This window comes from Phocoena sinus, chromosome 6 (genome assembly GCF_008692025.1).
Source record: "Phocoena sinus isolate mPhoSin1 chromosome 6, mPhoSin1.pri, whole genome shotgun sequence".
In the NCBI taxonomy this organism is placed as follows: Eukaryota; Metazoa; Chordata; class Mammalia; order Artiodactyla; family Phocoenidae; genus Phocoena; species Phocoena sinus.
In genome coordinates, this window is record NC_045768.1 from 21,484,998 (window position 1) to 21,507,022 (window position 22,025).

The window sequence follows — 22,025 nt, forward strand, 5'->3', positions numbered from 1 at the left end:
TTTGTTTTTTAAACCCTTTCAGAAAGGTAGATAATTTATTTTACAAAAGACACAGGTCCAATATTTGGAAATGTTTAATTATTAAGCTATAGTATATAGCTTAATAACATATTGTAGCTTAATAATTTTAGTTTTTAGTTTTATTTCACATTCAATAACTTCTAGGACTTGAAACTTGTCCATTCTTCTTAAGTCTGTTTCTTTATTACCAATCTACAACATTCTTGTTACCATCTACAATGTGTTTTTTTTTTTGCAATGTCTTTTTAAGTTTATAAACCAAATACAATCAACATCACTAAAGGGTTTTTGTACATATTTTTTTTCTATTACAAAGGTGCTTCACTCTTATCGGGGTGAGGTAGAGAAGGGCAAACAATATTACAGCTGTTTGTCATTAGAACAGTGAAGCTGCACGTCAAAGCATCAACAGGAAACAACCTATTCCAAGCAATAAGACCATATTTCACACTCAAGGGAAGGAGTTCATTTCATTTACATTACAAACATGAGCTTCTCTGATATATTAGACAAAACCTTTCCACCTGCACTTTGCTTGCCTAACCCTCAGCGTTACTAACCCTAATCAGGTACGTTTTCCATGGCAACATGCCCTATCTTACACATTATATTGAAAATTCTTAGCACCACGCTTAGATACTAATACCTTGTGCTTAATAAAATAGCTAAGTTTACTAGAAACTTACTGTATGCTAAGCACTGCACTTATTAGTTATTACCTTCACATGAATTATTTTACTTAATCAGGGTTGTAAGCTCCAAGGCCTATAGGGCATTTGAGTAAATGAATAAAGTGAGCTGGGTATAAGAAAGAGCAACAGTTCAGAAATAAAATTGAGCCTTATTACTGAATTTCTATAAGCATTTAACATGACACAAACACATATAATACTGGAGATTATATAATTAATTAAAACTTAGAAATACAAATAAGGATCTGCATTCTACCTCCTGTCTTCCAACCCTGTTTCTTTAAACCACTAGAACATAAGACATAGGCCACAGGGCCCTGGGCACCAGGGATCAGGAAGCAGCTCCAGATCCTTGCTGAAATCTCCAAATAGGTCAGTTCTTTGGGCCTTCCCCTACTCTCTCCCTGAGGATGCTTCTCAGGCTTCCCTGAGAAAACAATCTGTACTTATCTTCTGTGAATGAAATGAGTGTCACTAAATAAAAAACAAAACAAAAATTTAAATGGAAATATCTCATTATGAATTTCTCTTTTATAATGTATGCCTTTCATAGAGGACCAAAAACCTGACACCCTTTGTTTGGTTCAAAGGTCAATGTCAGGTCTTTCAACTGGCATTGTAAAATGCCTTTAACTGGGAACAATTTTATTTAAAACTAGCTGTTAACAGGGACTTTCCTGGTGGCACAGTGGTTAAGAATCCACCTGCCAATGCAGGGGACACGGGTTCAAGCCCTGGTCCAGGAAGATCCCACATACCACAGAGCAATTAAACCCCTGTGCCACAACTACAGAGTCCACATGTCGCAACTACTGAAGCCCGTGCGCCTAGAGCCCGTGCTCCGCAACAAGAGAAGCCACTGCAATGAAAAGCCCGTGCACGGCAACAAAGAGTAGCCCCCGCTCACCACAACTAGAGTAAGCGCATGCGTAGCAACGAAGACCCAATGCAGCCAAAATAAATAAATAAATAAATAAATTTTATTTTAAAAAATAGCTGTTAATAAATATAGGAACTTTCAACAGTGAATAGAATCTTTGCTTTAAAAAAGGGTTTTAGGGCTTCCATGGTGGTGCAGTGGTTGAGAGTCCGCCTGCCAATGCAGGGGACACGGGTTTGTGCCCTGGTCCGGGAAGATCCCACATGCCGTGGAGCGGCTGGGCCCGTGAGCCATGGCCACTGAGCCTGCGCGTCCGGAGCCTGTGCTCCGCAACGGGAGAAGCCACAACAGTGGGAGGCCCACGTACCGCAAAAAATAAAAATCAAAAAAATAAAAAAGGGTTTTATTTTAGGGTATCTATTCCTGAGATATTTGTAGATCTATTACTCCAACGTACTCATATTTAGTTTTTAGTACCTTAGTGCCCTACAGCTTATGTATTCCATTTGTAGTTCTTCAACTGCACAAATAGTTTTCATTCATAAAGGTAATTTTAAAGTTAGTTCATTTTCCTATACTGGATTTTTTGGTTTTGTTTTGAACTGAACAAATCTATAAACAGGAGTGTAGTTTAGGCCATCACTTTCATTTTTGGAAAATAACCTTGTTATAGGAAAGGGGACAAATTATTCTTGACAAATGGGTTTTCCAAAGACAAAATTTCACAAGGAATGAGCAATGAGAATCATATACTTGTGTTTCCGTAAGTCATAATGTCAGCTAAAAAAGCCAAGTCTTTGACCCAATCTTTGCTTGGGAACTGAGTTGGGAATTTTCTCTTGGGTGGCAAAAAAGAATTGATTTCTTTCTAATCAAAAACAAAATCTCTACAACAATACACCACAACCACACAACCTTGTCACAGAACTGACAGTCACTTTGTATTCAACATGAGTAAAGCACTGAATAGTCTGTATTTCAAACCACAGAAGTCTATTTAATTCTTAGAATTCATAACGGCCCGTTTTTAACTTTTTAGCAAGAGCTATTCCTAGTGAACAATACAATGAACAAACTTAATTTCTACACCTCTGTGAAACACTTCTACATTAGTTTAGACTTGTATAAGTTTAAAGTTAACCCTGACCATCACAGCCACACTGTCTATACCACTTTTTGTTTTTTATTTACTTTGGGCTGCATTGGGTCTTTGTTGCTACGTGCGGGCTTTCCCTAGTTGCAGCCAGCGGGGCCACTCTTCGTTGAGGTGTGCAGGCTTTGCATTGCGGTGGCTTCTCTTGTTGCAGAGCATGGGCTCTAGGCACACAGGCTTCAGAGTTGTAGTGCGTGGGCTCAGAAGCTGTGGCTCGCGGGCTCTAGAGCGCAGGCTCAGTAGTTGTGGCACACAGGCTTAGTTGCTCCACGGCATGTGGGATCTTCCTGGACCAGGGCTCGAACCTGTGTCCCCTGCATTGGCAGGCGGATTCTTAACCACTGAGCCCCCAGGGAAGTCTTGATTACCACTTTTGATAAACCCACATTACATTTTCTAAAACATTTCTCAATCCTCAAGTCATTTCCTGATGTTCATGTCATGAGTATCCAGTCTAAAAAACTTTAATCACATCAAAATTATCCTGACACCATAAATAAATATAACTGGGTGGGTGGAATATTTATTCCTGTGGCTTCGTCATCTATAATAGAAACTGCCACAAATGATTTACGTTTTTCATGCATCATGCCCTTCTAACCCTTAATTCAGCAGGAATAGTATTCCTGGTTAGGTTTGTATTTTTAAACACTTATTTAAATGAGTGTTTACATTCAATCAAAATTCTTTCACAAAGTTACCAGCTGTAAAATATTTTGATGCCCAGATAATTTCTTCTTGTAACACATAACTGCATCACACAGCAGCATTGCTTATTTTATTTGAAAGTAAACACAAACCTATTGAAATGTTAGTCCTCTTTCTAGTTCATTAAGTTTTTCACCATAATCTTTTCAATATGCTTGCCACAGATCTTACTATGGTTTGATTCTCTGTGGTTTCCATTCAGGAGGAATATAGGTTACACACTGAATTTATAGAAATATGCCCCACATCTACAAAGAAGCAAGCTCTCAACCATTTTACTTGCACATATGGCCCTCTTGGCATATGTCTCATTTTCCCACTTCAGATAGAGACATGGGTATGAGAAATATTTTACTTTCTCCTTTAATAGAAGAAGGAAAAGTGCAAGCCAATGATAAGTGGCAACTTTTTAGCCTGCCCTCAGCATCCAGAGACAATGGTGTCCAGTCCCCATCTGATAACGCAGTTGATACTCTGCCACTGGGCTATGGTAGCTAACTGTTGCCATGTGGGAACACTGTCTCTATGTGGCCAATGTTTCAAGAAAGCCAGAAATCGGGATTTTTGTGTAAATCTCCTGATTTTTTTCATGTAGGCAGCTAATGAAATTATGAATATAGGTAACTAATAAAAACAAAATGTTTAACACTGCCAGAGCCAAGTTTTGCAGATCCAAAAACACACATCCAAGGGCAAAGTTCAAAATTAAAGACAAATTTTACATTTAACCCTTATTACCAATCTTATGACATACTTCTCTATTATCCCCATTTTACAAATGAGAAAACAGACTCTGCAAGAGCTTAAGTTACTTGTACAAGCTCATGAAGATAGTGAGTCATGAAGGGTGGGGGGTGAAATCTGAATCCTCAAAGGAGTCTGCCTCCAAAGCCCAAGTTCCTAACCACCTGTTCTATGCAAACGTATAAGACAGATATACACAAGTACATATAAGGCAGATAAGAAAGTTCTGTGCTGATCTGCCCTTATATCCACATGAAAAATGGTAGAACCCGAAGGTAAATAAACAGATAAACAAATGGACAAACAAACAAGAGTGGACTAGGTCTGACCAATCCAGAACACAACAGGACTACATTTGCTCTCATTCTATATTTGATATTTTCCCTGACACTGCCTAAGATAGCATTAGCCTTTTTCAATTACATTAAAATGGGATTCATAATGAGCTTCTTGTTATTTACATAACTAAAACTCCAGTGTTTTTCAGAGGAAGAGACTACTGCAGGTTTGCCAGAAGACTTGGTATGCATATATATATATTTACTCATGCAAATGTTTGAAAATGTTTGAGCTATACTTTAGTCTTTATTAGAATCACAGAGAAAAGGCACTCTGAATAAAACTATTTAAAATGCTACCTAGTGACTTGGAGCACTTTTAGGCCTTTATAAGGGTTGACTAGATTTTAAGCTGTATTCCTAACCTATTCAAATCTGTTTACAACTAGTTCTCTGACAAAATACTGCAACACTCTCTCCCACAGGTCTTTAACTTACGTAAGATAGGTGCCTCTGGTGTTGATGTTCATCATCAAATCCACTTTCTTTGTAGGTGTTTCCAATGTGTTGGTCAAGCTAATAGCACTGGCATTATTCACCAGAATATCAATTCCTGTATTCAAATAATCAACTTCTTAGTAATGTAATTTAGACTTTATAACAAAAAGAAATAAAAAACATTCACTCTATATAGTTGAAGCCCGAGTTCACAAATACTTCCTTTGGATAATATGACTGACGAATACACCAATGCAAGACTCAGTAGGCACGTCAAAACAGCACCCAAATGATTTTCACTGGCACATGGAGACCATAACCAGGGCTCCACAGGAAACTGCAAAGAAGCTTAGTCCTTAGTGGTTTGTAGCTCCCGTCCTTATCTGTTCTCTTACTTCCTGGTTTTCCCTCCTTGTCTCCAAGAACCTTAGGTTAATTTCCTTAAAGTTTCCCACCCCCCCCATCATCTTTCCAAGGCCTGTCTCCCTTCCAAGCACACCGGTCTCCCTCCTCTCAAAGGCCCTTACTTAAATGCAAGAGCTCCTTTCTGGTCTTGGGAACTGGGAAAAGAGAAATGACCTAGAGTTTAAATTCCAGGCAAATCATGAAAATAGATCAGGTTTGTTTTGGTAACTTATACACAAAATAAATTTAGAATAATGATTATTTCTGCATAGTCTATCCAGTCCTTATCCATATGTAACATTTATGGTTACAAGCTTAAATAATGTTAAATGAAAATGGTAAAATACAAAAGCATCTCAAACACATTTCTGCATTTCTACATGGCCTTCATAATTCTTTTCCTTTAAATTGAAGTACAGCAGATTTACAATGTTGTGTTAATTTCTGCTGTACAGCAAAGTGACTCAGTTATAGATATATATACATTCTTTTTTATATTCTTTTCCATTATAGTTTATTTCAGGATACTGAATATAGTTCCCTGTGCGATACAGTTGGACCTTGTTGTTTATGCATTCTATTCAATATATGTAATAGCTTGCATCTACTAACCCCAAACTCCCCATCCATCCCTCCCCCATCCCCCTCCCCCTTGGCAACCACAGGTCTGTTCTCTATGTCTGTGAGTCTGTTTCTGTTTCGTAGATAAGTTCATTTGTGTCATATTTTAGACTCCACATATAAGTAATATCATATGGTATTTGTCTCTTTCTGATTTATTTCACTTAGTATGATTATCTCTAGCTGCATCCATTCTTTCTAAAGAGCATTTAATATTCTATCAAATAGATATATGACAATTTCTACTGCTGGGGTTAGACTGTTGCCTTAAACGTCTTTTATTATCTTAACTTTGCTTTGTCCCTCTCTCACAATATGTGGAAAATGGTTTAAATAAGGTTATTATACTTACAACATATTAGTCATAAGCTCCCTTTCTTCATTTATAGTAACATTATAAAATTTTGATCACGTCCTCATTCCTCAATTTCCATATTCTTTAGCACAGAGTTTGCGCTACTTACGTTTTCTTAAAACGTGTCCTTAGAATAACTTTGGATTCAACTATATTACATTTCATATCTTCGTTATAATAAAACTCAAACTCAAGTAAATCACCTGTATATATTGGACACGTTTCACGTCCTGTGACTACCAGCTTTCCAGAATAAACAAAATGATGATGGTTTGCCTTCACAAGTGGTAAAGACCAGTGAGAGGAATTTTTAAATCCACGACATGCTTCTCAATTCACAAAACTAGATATTGCTCAATCTCATCACTAAGAGATAATCACTGAGGGGCTACTCTGTATAAGGCATGCTGCTAGGGCCTAAGAGACAAGGAAGATAATATTCACTAAAGAAAAAGCCAGGTGGGAGCAAAGCAAATTGAGTGTGGGTCTGGGTGAGATGCTGGACTGATGGGTGTGCAAACCACCTGTGTAGAATTACCCTAATTAAGGCGATGAAGCTAATGAGGGTTGATCCAATCAATGGATTCCTTGGGCAAATCCAACCTTTATTGACTTCATCTCTCACTATGTGATAATAAGTGACAGCTATGTTAGCAGAGCAAACATCTGGGCCCAAAAGCAAAAGAAAGTAGATAAGTAATGAATATATACTGACTGGGAAAACTGTATTTGACTTGCCAGTGATAAAGAGAAAAAAAACTGGGTCCAATTGAGATATCTTAAAATTTCTGAACTCAGATGGGCCAAATTAAAATGGATCAGGGAACGATGGTGGGAAATGATAAAGAAAAGGCATATATGTATGCCTGCTGCAGAAGAAAAAGGCGGCAGGAAAGATTACATCTGTGGTTTATGAAATAGCATAATTTACTCAAGGCCTGAAACACTCTGAAGATGAGGGAAGGCAAGGTGATAGGGAGTACCATGTGGCAGAGGCCCCCCAGGGCACAGGTCAGAAAGCACCATCCACTGTGCAGGACTTTGTTAGGGATAATTCCCCAGCAGAGAGAAATATGAGGGCAAAGGTAGAGTGCTCCCTAAAAGGCAGACTTCAAAGGCCTACAAAACTCCAAGCCAGACCATATCAGTAGCAACCACAGTATGGAACTAAAACCAAACGAGCAAAATATAAAGACTTGGGAGATCTGTGGGAAAAAAACACAGAGGAAAAAAAGAGCAGGCTATGAATCATCTCATAAATGTGGCATCCATCCTGATTAGGAGACAGCAGAAGCTGAGATGCTGAACAGAGCTCACTGAAGAATTAAGATTCTGCATTGTTATGCCAGAAAAGCAGAAGTTAATGGGCAAATGGAAAGCAAAACACTTTAAATACATCAAAGTGGATCCTAAGGAGGAGGGAAGGAAATGTTAGGAGAGATTCCAAAATAAAGGTAACTCCACCACCAATTTGTAAATTTAGCAAGAAGATAGAAAGGTTTCAGTGCTTCCCTGGTGGCGCAGTGGTTAAGAATCTGCCTGCCAAGGCAGGGGACACGGGTTTGAGTCCTGGTCCAGGAAGATCCCACATGCCGTGGAGCAACTAAGCCCATGAGCCACAACTACTGAGCCTGCACTCTAGAGCCCGCGAGCCACAGCTACTGAGACCGCATGCCACAACTACTAAAGCCCGCGTGCCTAGAGCCGGTGCTCCACAACAAGAGAAACCACGGCAATGAGAAGCCCAGGCACTACAACAAAGAGTAGTCCCTGCTTGCTGCAAATAAAGAAAGCCCACACACAGCTAAGACCCAATGCAGCCAAAAATAAAATTAATTAATTTTTTTAAAAAAAGAAGTGTTTCAGATGCCCATCTCAACAACAGGTAGCAAAATACATTGGGAGATTTTTTTCCCCAAAGATATGAAAAGCATACCTTCTTAATTGAAGATTTCTAGCAACTGAGCTAAGTTCTAGGACATGAAGCCCAAATCAATAATATGGATCCACTGGCTTCTAAAGAAACAAAAACCAAGATTTTCTTTTGTCCTTACCGTTTTCTCTGTCTACTCCTGGAAAAGTAGATCACATGATAGACAAAGTTGAATTAATCCAACACTGAAGATGCTGAAGGAATGATACCAGGTTCAATGGAAGACAATCTAAGCTAAAGTGGCTAAAAAAATGCAGACCATCCATGCACCTGAGTGAACCTCCTTGGCTGGGACAAAATAGAGTTAGAAAATTGGAGAGGAGAGATTTCTGGGTCTTAATTCTTCCAAGAAAATGATTTCAGTGTGGCTCTTTAAATTCTGTGGCAACAATAGGAGAAGAAATCAATTTGTGAGACTTCAGTTTATTCTGGAGGATCCCAACTCTGGAAAGTGGAGCTGCTTCACATTTTGACACTCAGGAACAAATTTTTAGACTATGCTGTCATTAGTACGTAATGTGTAACTCTTTCTGGTGAACCAGATTAGACAATGCAGCTAGAATTCAAGACGGGAAGTTAAAAGGCGGGTGAAAACTATTATATATAAGATGGATAAACAACAAGGTCCTACTGTATAGCACAGGGAACTATAGTTAATATCCTGTAATAAACCATAATGGAAAAGAATATTAAAAAAAGAATGTATACATGTGTATAACTGAGTCACTCTGCTGGATAGCAGAGATTGGCACAACTTTGTAAATCAACTGTACTTCAATTAAGAAAAATAAAATTAAAAAAATAAAAATGAAAATAAAAGGGGAGACTTCCCTGGTGGCACAGTGGTTAAGAATCTGCCTGCCAATGCAGGGGACACGGGTTCGAACCCTGGTCCAGGAAGACCCCACATGCCGTGAAGCAGCTAAGCTTGTGCGCCACAACTACCGAGCCTGTGCTCTAGAGCCCGTGAGCCATAACTACTGAATCCCACATGCTCTAGGGCGCAACTACTGAGTCCATGTGCTGCAACTACTGAAGCCCACGTGCCTAGAGCCTGTGCTCCACAACAAGAGAAGCCACTGCAATGAGAAGCCCGTGCACCACAACAAAGAGTAGGTCCCCCGCTTACCGCCAGCTAGAGAAAGCCCACGTGCAGCAACGAACACCCAACACAGCCAAAAAATTAAAAAATTTTTTTAAAGTTTAAAATAATTAAATTAAAAAAAACAATAAACGGGGGGGGTGAATTTGGGGCCTATATAGTATCTCTTGAGTATCTTTAACTAATGCCCATCTTGACTCATTTCAGAGGTTTCTTGGGACAATACCAGACAACAGCTGAACTGCTGATGTTCTCTAACTGAACTACAGGACAGAAATAAAGATCGAGAAAGGGCTCAGACAAAGCTGGTAGCAGCGCTCCCCAATATTCTGATGATTTCATTCTCCAAGAAGGAAAGTGGAAACTTGCCCTCAGTTGATAAACCCAATGGATCAACAGAAAGAACTAAAACTGGATGAATACAGAGAAAGGAAAAGCTCCAGTCTTCCACCCTCACCAATCTTATCCCTTAATTCCTCCCTAAAAATGAATGGCTAAACTAATTAGGTTAAGTCCTAATTGGCACTAACTGCTCACTTTCACTAGTAGGTGAAGTCATTTTAGATAAAAGGTTCTGCACATGAATGTGGCTTCCTCTCCTTCCTCTTTCATATTTGCAGCCTGATCAGTAAGAAAAAAAAAACCAGTAATTTTGCATTCTCTCTCCTCTTCTCTCATGGGCATTCACATTACTTTGGGAAAGGTTGCCAACCAGGAGTAAGATTTTGGATTTAAAAGAAGAGGCCCCATTTGAGCCAAAGCTTTGTGCTCCAGTCCTGAGTAACACAGCACTCCACACTGGGAGTTATAAGCACGAGCCTTGCTAACAATAAAGCATTAACCTTGTTTCCCATTGGGCAATATCCTTTGTATGTACATACAGTCTCTGGAATATTATAGGGAGAGAGTGGTAATAGGGCAGGATCAGGACATGGCTACGTGCCTTGCTATAATGCCATCAAAGTCTCAGTTCAACTCCCAACACTTGCCTTCTAGCAGCTTATGAACCAATTGGGGACAAAAAAGAAATACTAAGATCTAAAGTCATACAAGATGAGGATCAAAGGAATGTTTTTGGAATTCAGAGAAAGAAAAATGTACACTTCTGATTAGTTGGCATAGTCAGGAAACTGGCTTCGTGAAGGAGATGAGATTAAAGCACAAAAAGGTAGGATTTCAAAAGACAAAGAAGGGAACATTTCAGGAAGGATCAGAGGTGGAGGAGTGGGCACTGGAGGAGCCTCAGGAATAGGAACAGCAAAAGCTGAGAGGCAAAAAAAAATTCAAGGTAACGAAATGGATGTAAACAATTTTGGCTGAAGTAGGGAGTTTACATAGGGGTGTAGAAGAAAGATGAAACCAAAACAAGTCTGTTAACACCAGAATGTGAAAGATCTTGAATGCCAATAGGTTATCTGCACTTTATTCAATAAATATTAAAAAGTCATCAAATGATGGTTACATGAATTGGGGAGAGACAAGTGGATGGGATCTGGGGAACCACTTGGCTAGATGTGTGTTATTGTCAAGGTCTTAACTTTATTTTGGATGGTAAATTTGTTATACTATCCAAAATGATTTTTAGGGGAATCGGGAAGATGGCGGAAGAGTAAGACGCAGAGATCGCCTTCCTCCCCACAGATACATCAGAAATACATCCACACGTGGAACAACTCCTACAGAACACCTACTGAATGCTGGCGGAAGACCTCAGACCTCCCAAAAGGCAAGAAACTCCCCACGTACCTGGGTAGAGCAAAAGAAAAAAGAATAAACAGAGACAAAAGAATAGGGACGGGACCCGCACCAGTGGTAGGGAGCTGTGAAGGAGGAAAAGTTTCCACACACTAGGAAGCCCATTCGCGGGCGGAGACTGTGGGTGGCAGAAGGGGAAGGCTTCGGAGCCGCGGAGGAGAGCACAGCAACAGGGGTGCGGAGGGCAAAGTGGAGAGATTCCCGCACAGAGGATCGGTGCCGACCGGCACTCACCAGCCCGAGAGGCTTGTCTGCTCTCCGGGCGGGGTGGGCGGGGCTGGGAGCTGAGGCTTGGGCTTCGGTAGGAGCGCAAGGAGATGACTGGGGTTGGTGGCGTGAACACAGCCTGTAGGGGGTTAGTGCGCCACGGCTAGCCGGGAGGGAGTCCGGGAAAAGTCTGGACCTGCTGAAGAGGCAAGAGACTTTTTCTTCCCTCTTTGTTTCCTGGTGCGCGAGGAGAGGGCATTAAGAGCGCTGCTTAAAGGAGTTCCAGAGACGGGGGCGAGCCGCGGCTAACAGCACAGACCCCAGAGACGGGCATAAGATACTAAGGCTTTTGCTGCCACCACCAAGAAGCCTGTGTGTGAGCACAGGTCACTATCCACACCTCCCTTCCGGGGAGCCTGTGCAGCCCGCCACTGCCAGGGTCCCGGAATCCAGGGACAACTTCCCCGGGAGCACGCACGGCGCGCCTCAGGCTGGTGCAACATTGCGCTGGCCTCTGCCGCCGCAGGCTCGCCCCGCATTCGCAACCCTCCCTGCCCCCGGCCTGAGTGAGCCAGAACCCCCAAAGCAGCTGCTCCTTTAACCCCGTCCTGTCTGAGCAAAGAACAGACGCCCTCCCGCGACCTACATGCAGAGGCGGGGCCAAATCCAAAGCTGAGCCCCTGGGAGCTGTGCAAACAAAGAAGAGAAAGGGAAATCTCTCCCAGAGCCTCAGAAGCAGCGGATTAAATCTCCACAATCAACTTGATGTACCCTGCATCTGTGGAATACCTGAATATACAATGAATCATCCTGAATTAAGGAGGTGGACGTTGAGAGCAAGATTTATTTTTCCTCTCTTTGTGAGTGTGTATGTGTATGCTTCTGTGTGAGATTTTGTCTGTATAGCTTTGCTTTCACCATTTGTCCTAGGATTCTATCCATCCGTTTTGGTTTTTTTTCTTTTTTCTCTAAAAAATTTTTTTTCTTAATAATTATTTTTTATTTTAAGAACTTTATTTTATCTTACTTTATTTTATTCTCTTCCTTCCTCCCTTGTTCCCATTCTCTTTCTTTCTTCTTCCTTCCTCCCTCCCTCCCTCCCTCCCTCTCTCTCTCTCTCTCTTTCTTTCTTTCTTTCTTCTTTTTCTCCCTTTTATTCTGAGCCGTGTGGATCAAAGGCTCTTGGTGCTGCAGCCAGGAGTCAGTGCTGTGCCTCTGAGGTGGGAGAGCCAACTTCAGGACACTGGTCCACAAGAGACCTCCCATCTCCACATAATATCAAACGGCAAAAATCTCCCAGAGGTCTCCATCTCAACACCAGCACCCAGCTTCACTCAACAAACAGCAACCTACAGTGCTGGATACCCTATGCCAAACAACTAGCAAGAGAGGAACACAACCCCACCCATTAGCAGAGTGGCTGCCTAAAATCATAGTAAGTCCACAGACACCCCAAAACACACCACCAGCCGTGGACCTGCCCACCAGAAAGACAAGATCCAGCCTCATCCACCAGAACACAGGCACTAGTCCCCTCCAACAGGAAGCCTACACAACCCACTGAACCAACTATAGCCACTGGGGACAGACACCAAAAACAACGGGAACTACGAACCTGCATCCTGCAAAAAGGAGAGCCCAAACACAGTAAGATAAGCAAAATGAGAAGACAGAAAAACACACAGCAGATGAAGGAGCAAGATAAAAACTCACCAGACCTAAGAAATGAAGAGGAAATAGGCAGTCTACCTGAAAAAGAATTCAGAATAATGATAGTAAAGATGATCCAAAATCTTGGAAATAGAATAGACAAAATGCAAGAAACATTTAACAAGGACCTAGAAGAACTAAAGATGAAACAAGCAACAATGAACAACACAATAAATGAAATTAAAAATACTCTAGATGGGATCAATAGCAGAATAACTGAGGCAGAAGAACAGATAAGTAACCTGGAAGACAAAATAGTGGAAATAACTACTGCAGAGCAGAATAAAGAAAAAGAATGAAAAGAACTGAGGACAGTCTCAGAGACCTCTGGGACAACAATAAATGCACCAACGTTTGAATTATAGGGGTTCCAGAAGAAGAAGAGAAAAAGAAAGGGACTGAGAAAATATTTGAAGAGATTATAGTTGAAAACTTCCCTAATATGGGAAAGGAAATAGTTAATCAAGTCCCGGAAGCACAGAGAGTCCCATACAGGTTAAATCCAAGGAGAAACACGCCAGGACACATATTAATCAAACTGTCAAAAATTAAATACAAAGAAAACATATTAAAAGCAGCAAGGGAAAAACAACAAATAACACACAAGGGAATCCCCATAAGGTTAACAGCTGATCTTTCAGCAGAAACTCTGCAAGCCAGAAGAGACTGGCAGGACATATTTAAAGTGATGAAGGAGAAAAACCTACAACCAAGATTATTCTACCCAGCAAGGATCTCCTTCAGATTTGATGGAGAAGTTAAAACCTTTACAGACAAGCAAAAGTTAAGAGAATTCAGCACCACCAAACCAGCTTTACAACAAATGCTAAAGGAACTTCTCTAGGCAAGAAACACAAGAGAAGGCAAAGACCTACAATAACAAATCCAAAACAATTAAGAAAATGGGAATAGGAACAGACATATTGATAATTACCTTAAATGTTAATGGATTAAATGCTCCCATCAAAAGACACAGATTGGCTGAATGGATACAAAAACAAGACCCATATATATGCTGTCTACAAGAGGCCCACTTCAGACCTAGAGAAACATACAGACTGAAAGTAAGGGGATGGGAAAAGATATTCCATGCAAATGGAAACCAAAAGAAAGCTGGAGTAGCAATTCTCATATCAGACAAAATAGACTTTAAAATAAAGACTATTAGAAGAGACAAAGAAGGACACTACATAATGATCAAGGGATTGATCCAAGAAGAAGATATAACAATTGTAAATATTTATGCACCCAACATAGGAGCACCTCAATACAGAAGGCAAATACTAACAGCCATAAAAGGGGAAATCGACAGTAACATATTCATAGTAGGGGACTTTAACACCCCACTTTCACCAATGGACAGATCATCCAAAATGAAAATAAATAAGGAAACACAAGCTTTAAATGATACAAAAACAAGATGGACTTAATTGATATTTATAGGACATTCCATTCAAAAACAACAGAATACACATTTTTCTTAAGTGCTCATGGAACATTCTCCAGGATAGATCATATCTTGGGTCACAAATCAAGCCCTGGTAAATTTAAGAAAATTGAAACTGTATCAATATCTTTTCCAATCACAATGCTATGAGACTAGATATCAATTACAGGAAAAGATCTGTAAAAAATACAAACACATGGAGGCTAAACAATACACTACTTAATAACAAAGTGATCGCAGAAGAAATCAAAGAGGAAATCAAAAAATACCTAGAAACAAAATGACAATGGAGACACGATGACCCAAAACCTATGAGATGCAGCAAAAGCAGTTCTAAGAGGGAAGTTTATAGCAATACAATCCTACCTTAAGAAACAGGAAACATCTCGAATAAACAACCTAACCTTGCACCTAAAGCAATTAGAGAAAGAAGAACAAAAAAACCCCAAAGTTAGCAGAAGGAAAGAAATCATAAAGATCAGATCAGAAATAAATGAAAAAGAAATGAAAGAAACGATAGCAAAGATCAATAAAACTAAAAGGTGCTTCTTTGAGAGGATAAACAAAATTGATAAACCATTAGCCACACTCATTAAGACAAAAAGGGAGAAGACTCTAATCAATAGAATTAGAAATGAAAAAGGAGAAGTAAGAACTGACACTGCAGAAATACAAAAGATCATGAGAGATTACTACAAGCAACTCTATGCCAATAAAATGGACAACCTGGAAGAAATGGACAAATTTTTAGAAATGCAAAACCTGCCAAGACTGAATCAGGAAGAAATAGAAAATATGAACAGCCCAATCACAAGCACTGAAATTGAGACTGGGATTAAAAATCTTCCAACAAACAAAAGCCCAGGACCAGATGGCTTCACAGGCGAATTCTATCAAACATTTAGAGAAGAGCTAACACCTATCCTCTTCAAACTCTTCCAAAATATAGCAGAGGGAGGAACACTCCCAAACTCATTCTATGAGGCCACCATCACCCTGATACCAAAACCAGACAAGGATGTCACAAAGAAAGCAAACTACAGGACAATATCACTGATGAACATAGATGCAAAACTCCTCAACAAAATACTAGCAAACAGAATCCAAGAGCACATTAAAAGGATCACACAGGGCTTCCCTGGTGGCGCAGTGGTTGAGAGTCCGCCTGCCGATGCAGGGGACACGGGTTCATGCCCCGGTCTGGGAAGATCCCACATGCTGCGGAGTGGCTAGGCCCGTGAGCCATGGCCACTGAGCCTGTGCGTCTGGAGCCTGTGCTCCGCAACGGGAGAGGCCACAGCAGTGAGAGGCCCGCATAACGCCCAAAAAAAAAAAAGGATCATACACCATGATCAAGTGGGGTTTATTCCAGGAATGCAAGGATTCTTGAATATATGCAAATCAATCAACGTGATACACCATATTAACAAATTGAAGGAGAAAATCCATATGATCATCTCAACAGATGCAGAGGAAGCTTTCGACAAAATTCAGCACCCTTTTATTATAAAAACCCTGCAGAAGGTAGGCATAGAGGGAACTTCTCTCAACATAATAAAGGCCATATATGAAAAACCCACAGCCAACATTGTCCTCAATGGTGAAAAACTGAAAGCATTTCCACTAAGATCAGGAACAAGACAAGGTTGCCCACTCTCACCACTCTTATTCAACATACTTTTGGAAGTTTTAGCCACAGAAATCAGAGAAGAAAAGGAAATAAAAGGAATCCAAATCAGAAAAGAAGAAGTAAAGCTGTCACTGTTTGCAGATGACATGATACCATATATAGAGAATCCTAAAGATGCTACCAGAAAACTGCTAGAGCTAATCAATGAATTTGGTAAAGTAGCAGGGTACAAAATTAATGCACAGAAATCTCTGGCATTCCTATACACTAATGATGAAAAATCTGAAAGTGAAATCAAGAAAACACTCCCATTTACCACTGCAACAAAAAGAATAAAATATCTAGGAATAAACCTACCTAAGGAGACAAAAGACCTGTATGCAGAAAATTATAAGACACTGATGAAAGAAATTAAAGATGACACAAATAGATGGAGACATATGCCATGTTCTTGGATTGGAAGAATCAACATTGTGAAAATGACTCTACTACCCAAAGCAATGTACAGATTCAATGCAATCCCTATCAAACTACCACTGGCATTTTTCACAGAACTAGAACAAAAAATTTCACAATTTGTATGGAAACACAAAAGACCCTGAATAGCCAAAGCAATCTTGTGAACAAAAAATGGAGCTGGAGGAATCAGGCTCCCTGACTTCAGACTATACTACAAAGCTACAATAATCAAGACAGTATGGTACTGGCACAAAAAACAGAAAGATAGATCAACGGAACAGGATAGAAAGCCCAGAGATAAACCCACACACTTATGGTCACCTTATGTTTGACAAAGGAGGCAGGAATGTACAGTGGAGAAAGGACAGCCTCTTCAATACGTGCTGCTGGGAAAACTGGACAAGTACATGTAAAAGTATGAGATTAGACCACTCCCTAACACCATACACAAAAATAAGCTCAAAATGGATTAAAGACCTAAATGCAAGGCCAGAAACTATCAAACTCTTAGAGGAAAACATAGGCAGAACACTCTATGACATAAATCACAGCAAGATCCTTTTTGACCCACCTCCTAGAGAAATGGAAATAAAAGCAAAAATAAACAAATGGGACCTAATGAAACTTCAAAGCTTTTGCACAGCAAAGGAAACCATAAACAAGACCAAAAGACAACCCTCAGAATGCGACAAAATATTTGCAAATGAAGCAACTGACAAAGGATTAATTTCCAAAATTTACAAGCAGCTCAATAACAAAAAAACAAACAACCCAATCCAAAAATGGGCAGAAGACCTAGACATTTCTCCAAAGAAGATATACAGACTGCCAACAAACACATGAAAGAATGCTCAACATCATTAATCATTAGAGAAATGCAAATCAAAACTACAATGAGATATCATCTCACACAAGTCAGAATGGCCATCATCAAAAAATCTAGAAACAATAAATGCTGGACAGGGTGTGGATAAAATGGGACACTCTTGCACTGCTGGTAGGAATGTGAATTGGTACAGCCACTATGGAGAACAGTATGGAGGTTCCTTAAAAAACTACAAATAGAACTACCATATGACCCAGCAATCCCACTACTGGATATATACCCTGAGAAAACCATAATTAAAAAAGAGTCAGGGGGCTTCCCTGGTGGCGCAGTGGTTGAGAGTCCACCTGCCAATGCAGGGGACACGGGTTCGTGCCACGGTCGGGGGCGGGGGTCCCACATGCCGCGGATTAGCTGGGCCTGTGAGCCATGGCCGCTGGGCCTGTGCATCTGGAGCCTGTGCTCCGCAACGGGAGGGGCCACGGCAGTGAGAGGCCCGCGTACCGCAAAAAAAAAAGAGTCATATACCACAATGTTCATTGCAGCTGTGTTTACAATACCCCGGAGATGGAAAAAACCTAAGTGTCCATCATCGGATGAATGGGAAAAGAAGATGTGGCATGTATATACAATGGAATATTACTCAGCCATAAAAAGAAACAAAATTGAGCTATTTGTAATGAGGTGGATAGACCTAGAGTCTGTCATACAGAGTGAAGTAAGTCAGAAAGAGAGAGACAAATACCGTATGCTAACACATATATATGGAATTTAAGAAAAAAAAAATGTCATGAAGAACCTAGGGGTAAGACAGGAATAAAGACACAGACCTACTAGAGAATGGACTTGCGGATATGGGGAGGGGGAAGGGTAAGCTGTGACAAAGCGAGAGAGAGGCATGGACATATATACACTACCAAATGTAAGGTAGATAGCTAGTGGGAAGCAGCCGCATAGCACAGGGAGATCAGCTCAGTGCTTCCTGACCGCCTAGAGGGGTGGGATAGGAAGGGTGGGAGGGAGGGAGACGCAAGAGGGAGGAGATATGGGAACATATGTATATGTATAACTGATTCACTTTGTTATAAAGCAGAAACTAACACACCATTGTAAAGCAATTATACTCCAATAAAGATGTTAAAAATATGAGAAAAAAATGATTTTTAATAATTATTCAATTAGTCATCAGATGATTTTAAGCTATGCTTCTATATGAATAAATACCCATTTCTGGTTATACTCAAAAAGACTCAGTAAAAAATAATCAAAAGAAAATTAAATATAAAATTATAGTTACACCTATACTTTACCAATATTCAATAATTATTTCAGAATGAAGGCTCTACCTCCAAATTTCTCAACTGCTTTCTCCACTGCACTGCTGATTTGTTGTTCATCTCTCACATCAACAACACATGGCAAGGCCTTTCCTCCAGCTGCTTTGACTACAAAGGATAAACAAAGAAGCATTCAAATATTAAACCTTTCATCAATATCAAACCTCTGACACAAGAGTCAAAAGAAAAAAGTACCCCATTTTCAGAAAATCAATATATATAACTATGTCTTATAACTACTAGCAACTCTGCCCTACAGTAGGACAGACTGATGAATCCAGCTGCAGACTAGCTAGGCCAACTCTATTAAAAAACCAAAAAGGAAGGTAATTTTTTTAAATGCTATTAAACTGGGGAAGGTAATTTAAAAGACCTTTATTATGGAAAATTTCAAAAAATCTACAAAAATACAAAGAATAGTATAATGAACTATCATGAATCCATCTCCTATCTTCAATGATTGATAATGTTTTGCCAGTTATTTAATTTGTTTATCTACCCACAATTCCATTTTGTTTTTTGCTGGTGTATTTCAAAACAAACCTCAGGCATCATTTCACTCATAATTTCTTCATATATATTCCCCTAGCATAACCACAAAACTATTAACGTAACTAACGAAACTAGCAATATCAACTGAAGCTGAAATTTAAGTCATTACTCCTGGCACAGTGCCTTGAATATAAGCACTCAATAGCTATTTGTGAACTGCAAATATTAAAATAATGACTTGTGAATTATGCAGAGAACAAGTAACATGGAGTACTTTTTCAAAGTGTTCACACCATCCACCTCTCAAATTCTTTCCTCTACTTCCACTCCTCTACTCTCTGCTCCCATCCAAGAACCACTGCCCTCATGAGACATGATATTTAACGGGAGTCTCTCCCATCACTTAAAACTGCTGGGGAGAAAAATGGTTCCCAAACACTGCTGTAAGGTGACAAAATATTTCTTTAACCTGATAAAATTATTTTTAGGGTAGACTTCAGATAGATATAATTAAACTTTCCAGCAAATTCTCTATGTATTGAAACTCACTTTCTTCAGCAGCACTATAGATTGTGCCTGCAAGTTTGGGGTGTGCCTGGGCAGTCTTTGCAGCAATGACTATATTTGCTCCATCCTTTGCTGCTTTCAAAGCAATAGCTTTGCCAATGCCACGGCTCGCGCCTGTGATGAAGACAGTACATCCTGCTAGCTTCCTACAACAGAACAAATGTGACCTTATTAGAAAGCTCAATGTTTTTATTTACTTACCAGTTTCAGGAATTCATGCACATAGTCACAAAACATGTTTCCTCCTCTATCAAACTTTCTATAAACCCTCCTCCCTCCCCATCTGATAGCTAATAACTCTACTTTACTCCCATTGTACAATGATTTACAAATTATTACAACTGCAGCAGCCAGATTTGCCATGACTTGGCAAACAAAATCTGCTCAAATGAGAAATCTTAAAGAGAAATGAGGAATTAATAAACTACATAAACGTATTTTTCTGACAGAAAAAGTGTTAACAAAGCTTATTCTTGAAAGATTTTTTAAAAGAGCTTATTTTTGAGTGGTGGGATTATGAATAAATTGTATCATATTCTTTATATTCTTCAGGATTTTTCAAATTTTCTTCAATGAATACATACCACTTAAAAGGAATTATGTAAGAGCTAATAATTTTTTAACAGATGCTCATCATTGCTTATAATAGCCAGAGTAGAAACAACATAAATGTCCATCAACTGATGAATGGAAAAATAAAATGTGATATATACATAATACAATGGGATATATTCAGCAATAAAAAGGAATGCAGTACTGATCTATGCTACATGGTTGAACCTTGAAAACATTATGCTAGTTGAAAAAGTCACAAAGGACCTCATATTGTATGATTCCATTTATATGAAATGTCCAGAACAGGCAAACCTATAGAGACACAAGGATTAATGTTTGCCTAGGACTGGGGGTGGGGGATTTGGGGGTTGACAGCTGAGGGGTATGGGGTTTCTTTTGGGGATGATGAAAATATTTTAAAATTGATTGTGGTGATAGTTGCACAACTCTGTGAATATACTAAAAATATATAATATACCACTTAATTGTATACTTTAAATGGGTAAATTGTGTGATGTGTGAATTACATCTCAGTAATGCTGTTAAACAAACAAACGTAGAAAGATGGCAAAGAACTCAGGGTATTGTTCAAAAGATTCTGTGATCCAAATGTACTGAGGAAAGTTCTCTGTGTCCATTAAGTTTTTTATATCTACCCACCTTAACTTTTAACCTTCTAATTATTCAGTTGTTAGATGAGAAGAAAACCTGTATAAAGTCAGATAACAGTGAGGGAAACCTACTTTCTTGTTTACTTTCTAAAGGCAAATAAAAAGCTCGTTTAAGAAGAAGGATGGAGAGGACAGCAAAAGTGACAATGACAAAGAGAAAAAGGGACAGTAACCAAAGACAGGGGTAACAGAGAAGTAGGCTTGTTAACAAAAGAACGTAAAGCTCTTGCCAAGATCTGGAGAATTACACTCTAGAAGCAAATTAAGAGGTAAAAGTGGGAGGATTTCAAAATAAGGAATAAATGGTTTAGCAAGAAAGAAGGGGAGTGGAGAAGTGAGGAAGAGACAGAGGTGTTAACTATTTTTAGTGAAATAGCAAACACACAAAAAGCATATAAACTAATGTGTATAGTTTAAAGAACAAATTAAGATAAATACCAAGGAATAGAAATAGAATATTACCAACGCCCCAGAAGCCAGCTGTCTATTCCTCTCTAACTATCCTTCTTCTTCCTCCCGACCCACAAAGTGACAACTACTTTATTTTTATTTATTATACAGCAGGTTCATATTAGTTATCTATTTTATACATATAGTGTATCTATGTCAATCCCAATCTCCCAATTCATCCCACCACCATCACCCCCACTCCGCTTTCCCCCTTTGTCTATATGTTTGTTCTCTACATCTGTGTCTCTATTTATGCCTTGCAAACCGGTTCATCTGTAACATTTTTCTAGATTCCACGTATATGCGTTAATATACGGTAGTTGTTTTTCTCTTTCGGACTTACTTCACTCTGTATGACAGTCTCTAGGTCCAGCCACGTCTCTACAAATGACCCAATTTTATTCCTTTTTATGGCTGAGTAATATTCCATTGTATATATGTACCACATCTTCTTTATCCATTCATCTGTTGATGGGCATTTAGGTTGCCCCCATGACCTGGCAAATTGTAGCGCTGCAAAGAACATTGG

The 22,025-nt window shown here is 39.5% G+C and overlaps 1 protein-coding gene across 3 annotated transcripts in view; it reads right to left on the reverse strand.

Moving 5' to 3' along the window:
- Window positions 1-22,025, reverse strand: part of HSDL2 (hydroxysteroid dehydrogenase like 2) — an 84,647-nt gene that overhangs the window by 49,035 nt on the left and 13,587 nt on the right. For 2 of the 3 annotated variants that reach the window (XM_032635957.1, XM_032635956.1), the window contains exons 2-4: window positions 19,803-19,966; window positions 18,771-18,869; window positions 4,975-5,089 (exon numbers count right to left, since the gene is read on the reverse strand). In XM_032635957.1, coding sequence (XP_032491848.1) covers window positions 4,975-5,089; window positions 18,771-18,869; window positions 19,803-19,966 — 378 coding nt within the window. The remainder of the gene's footprint in view (window positions 1-4,974; window positions 5,090-18,770; window positions 18,870-19,802; window positions 19,967-22,025) is intronic. The other variant, XM_032635958.1, reaches the window with a different exon arrangement.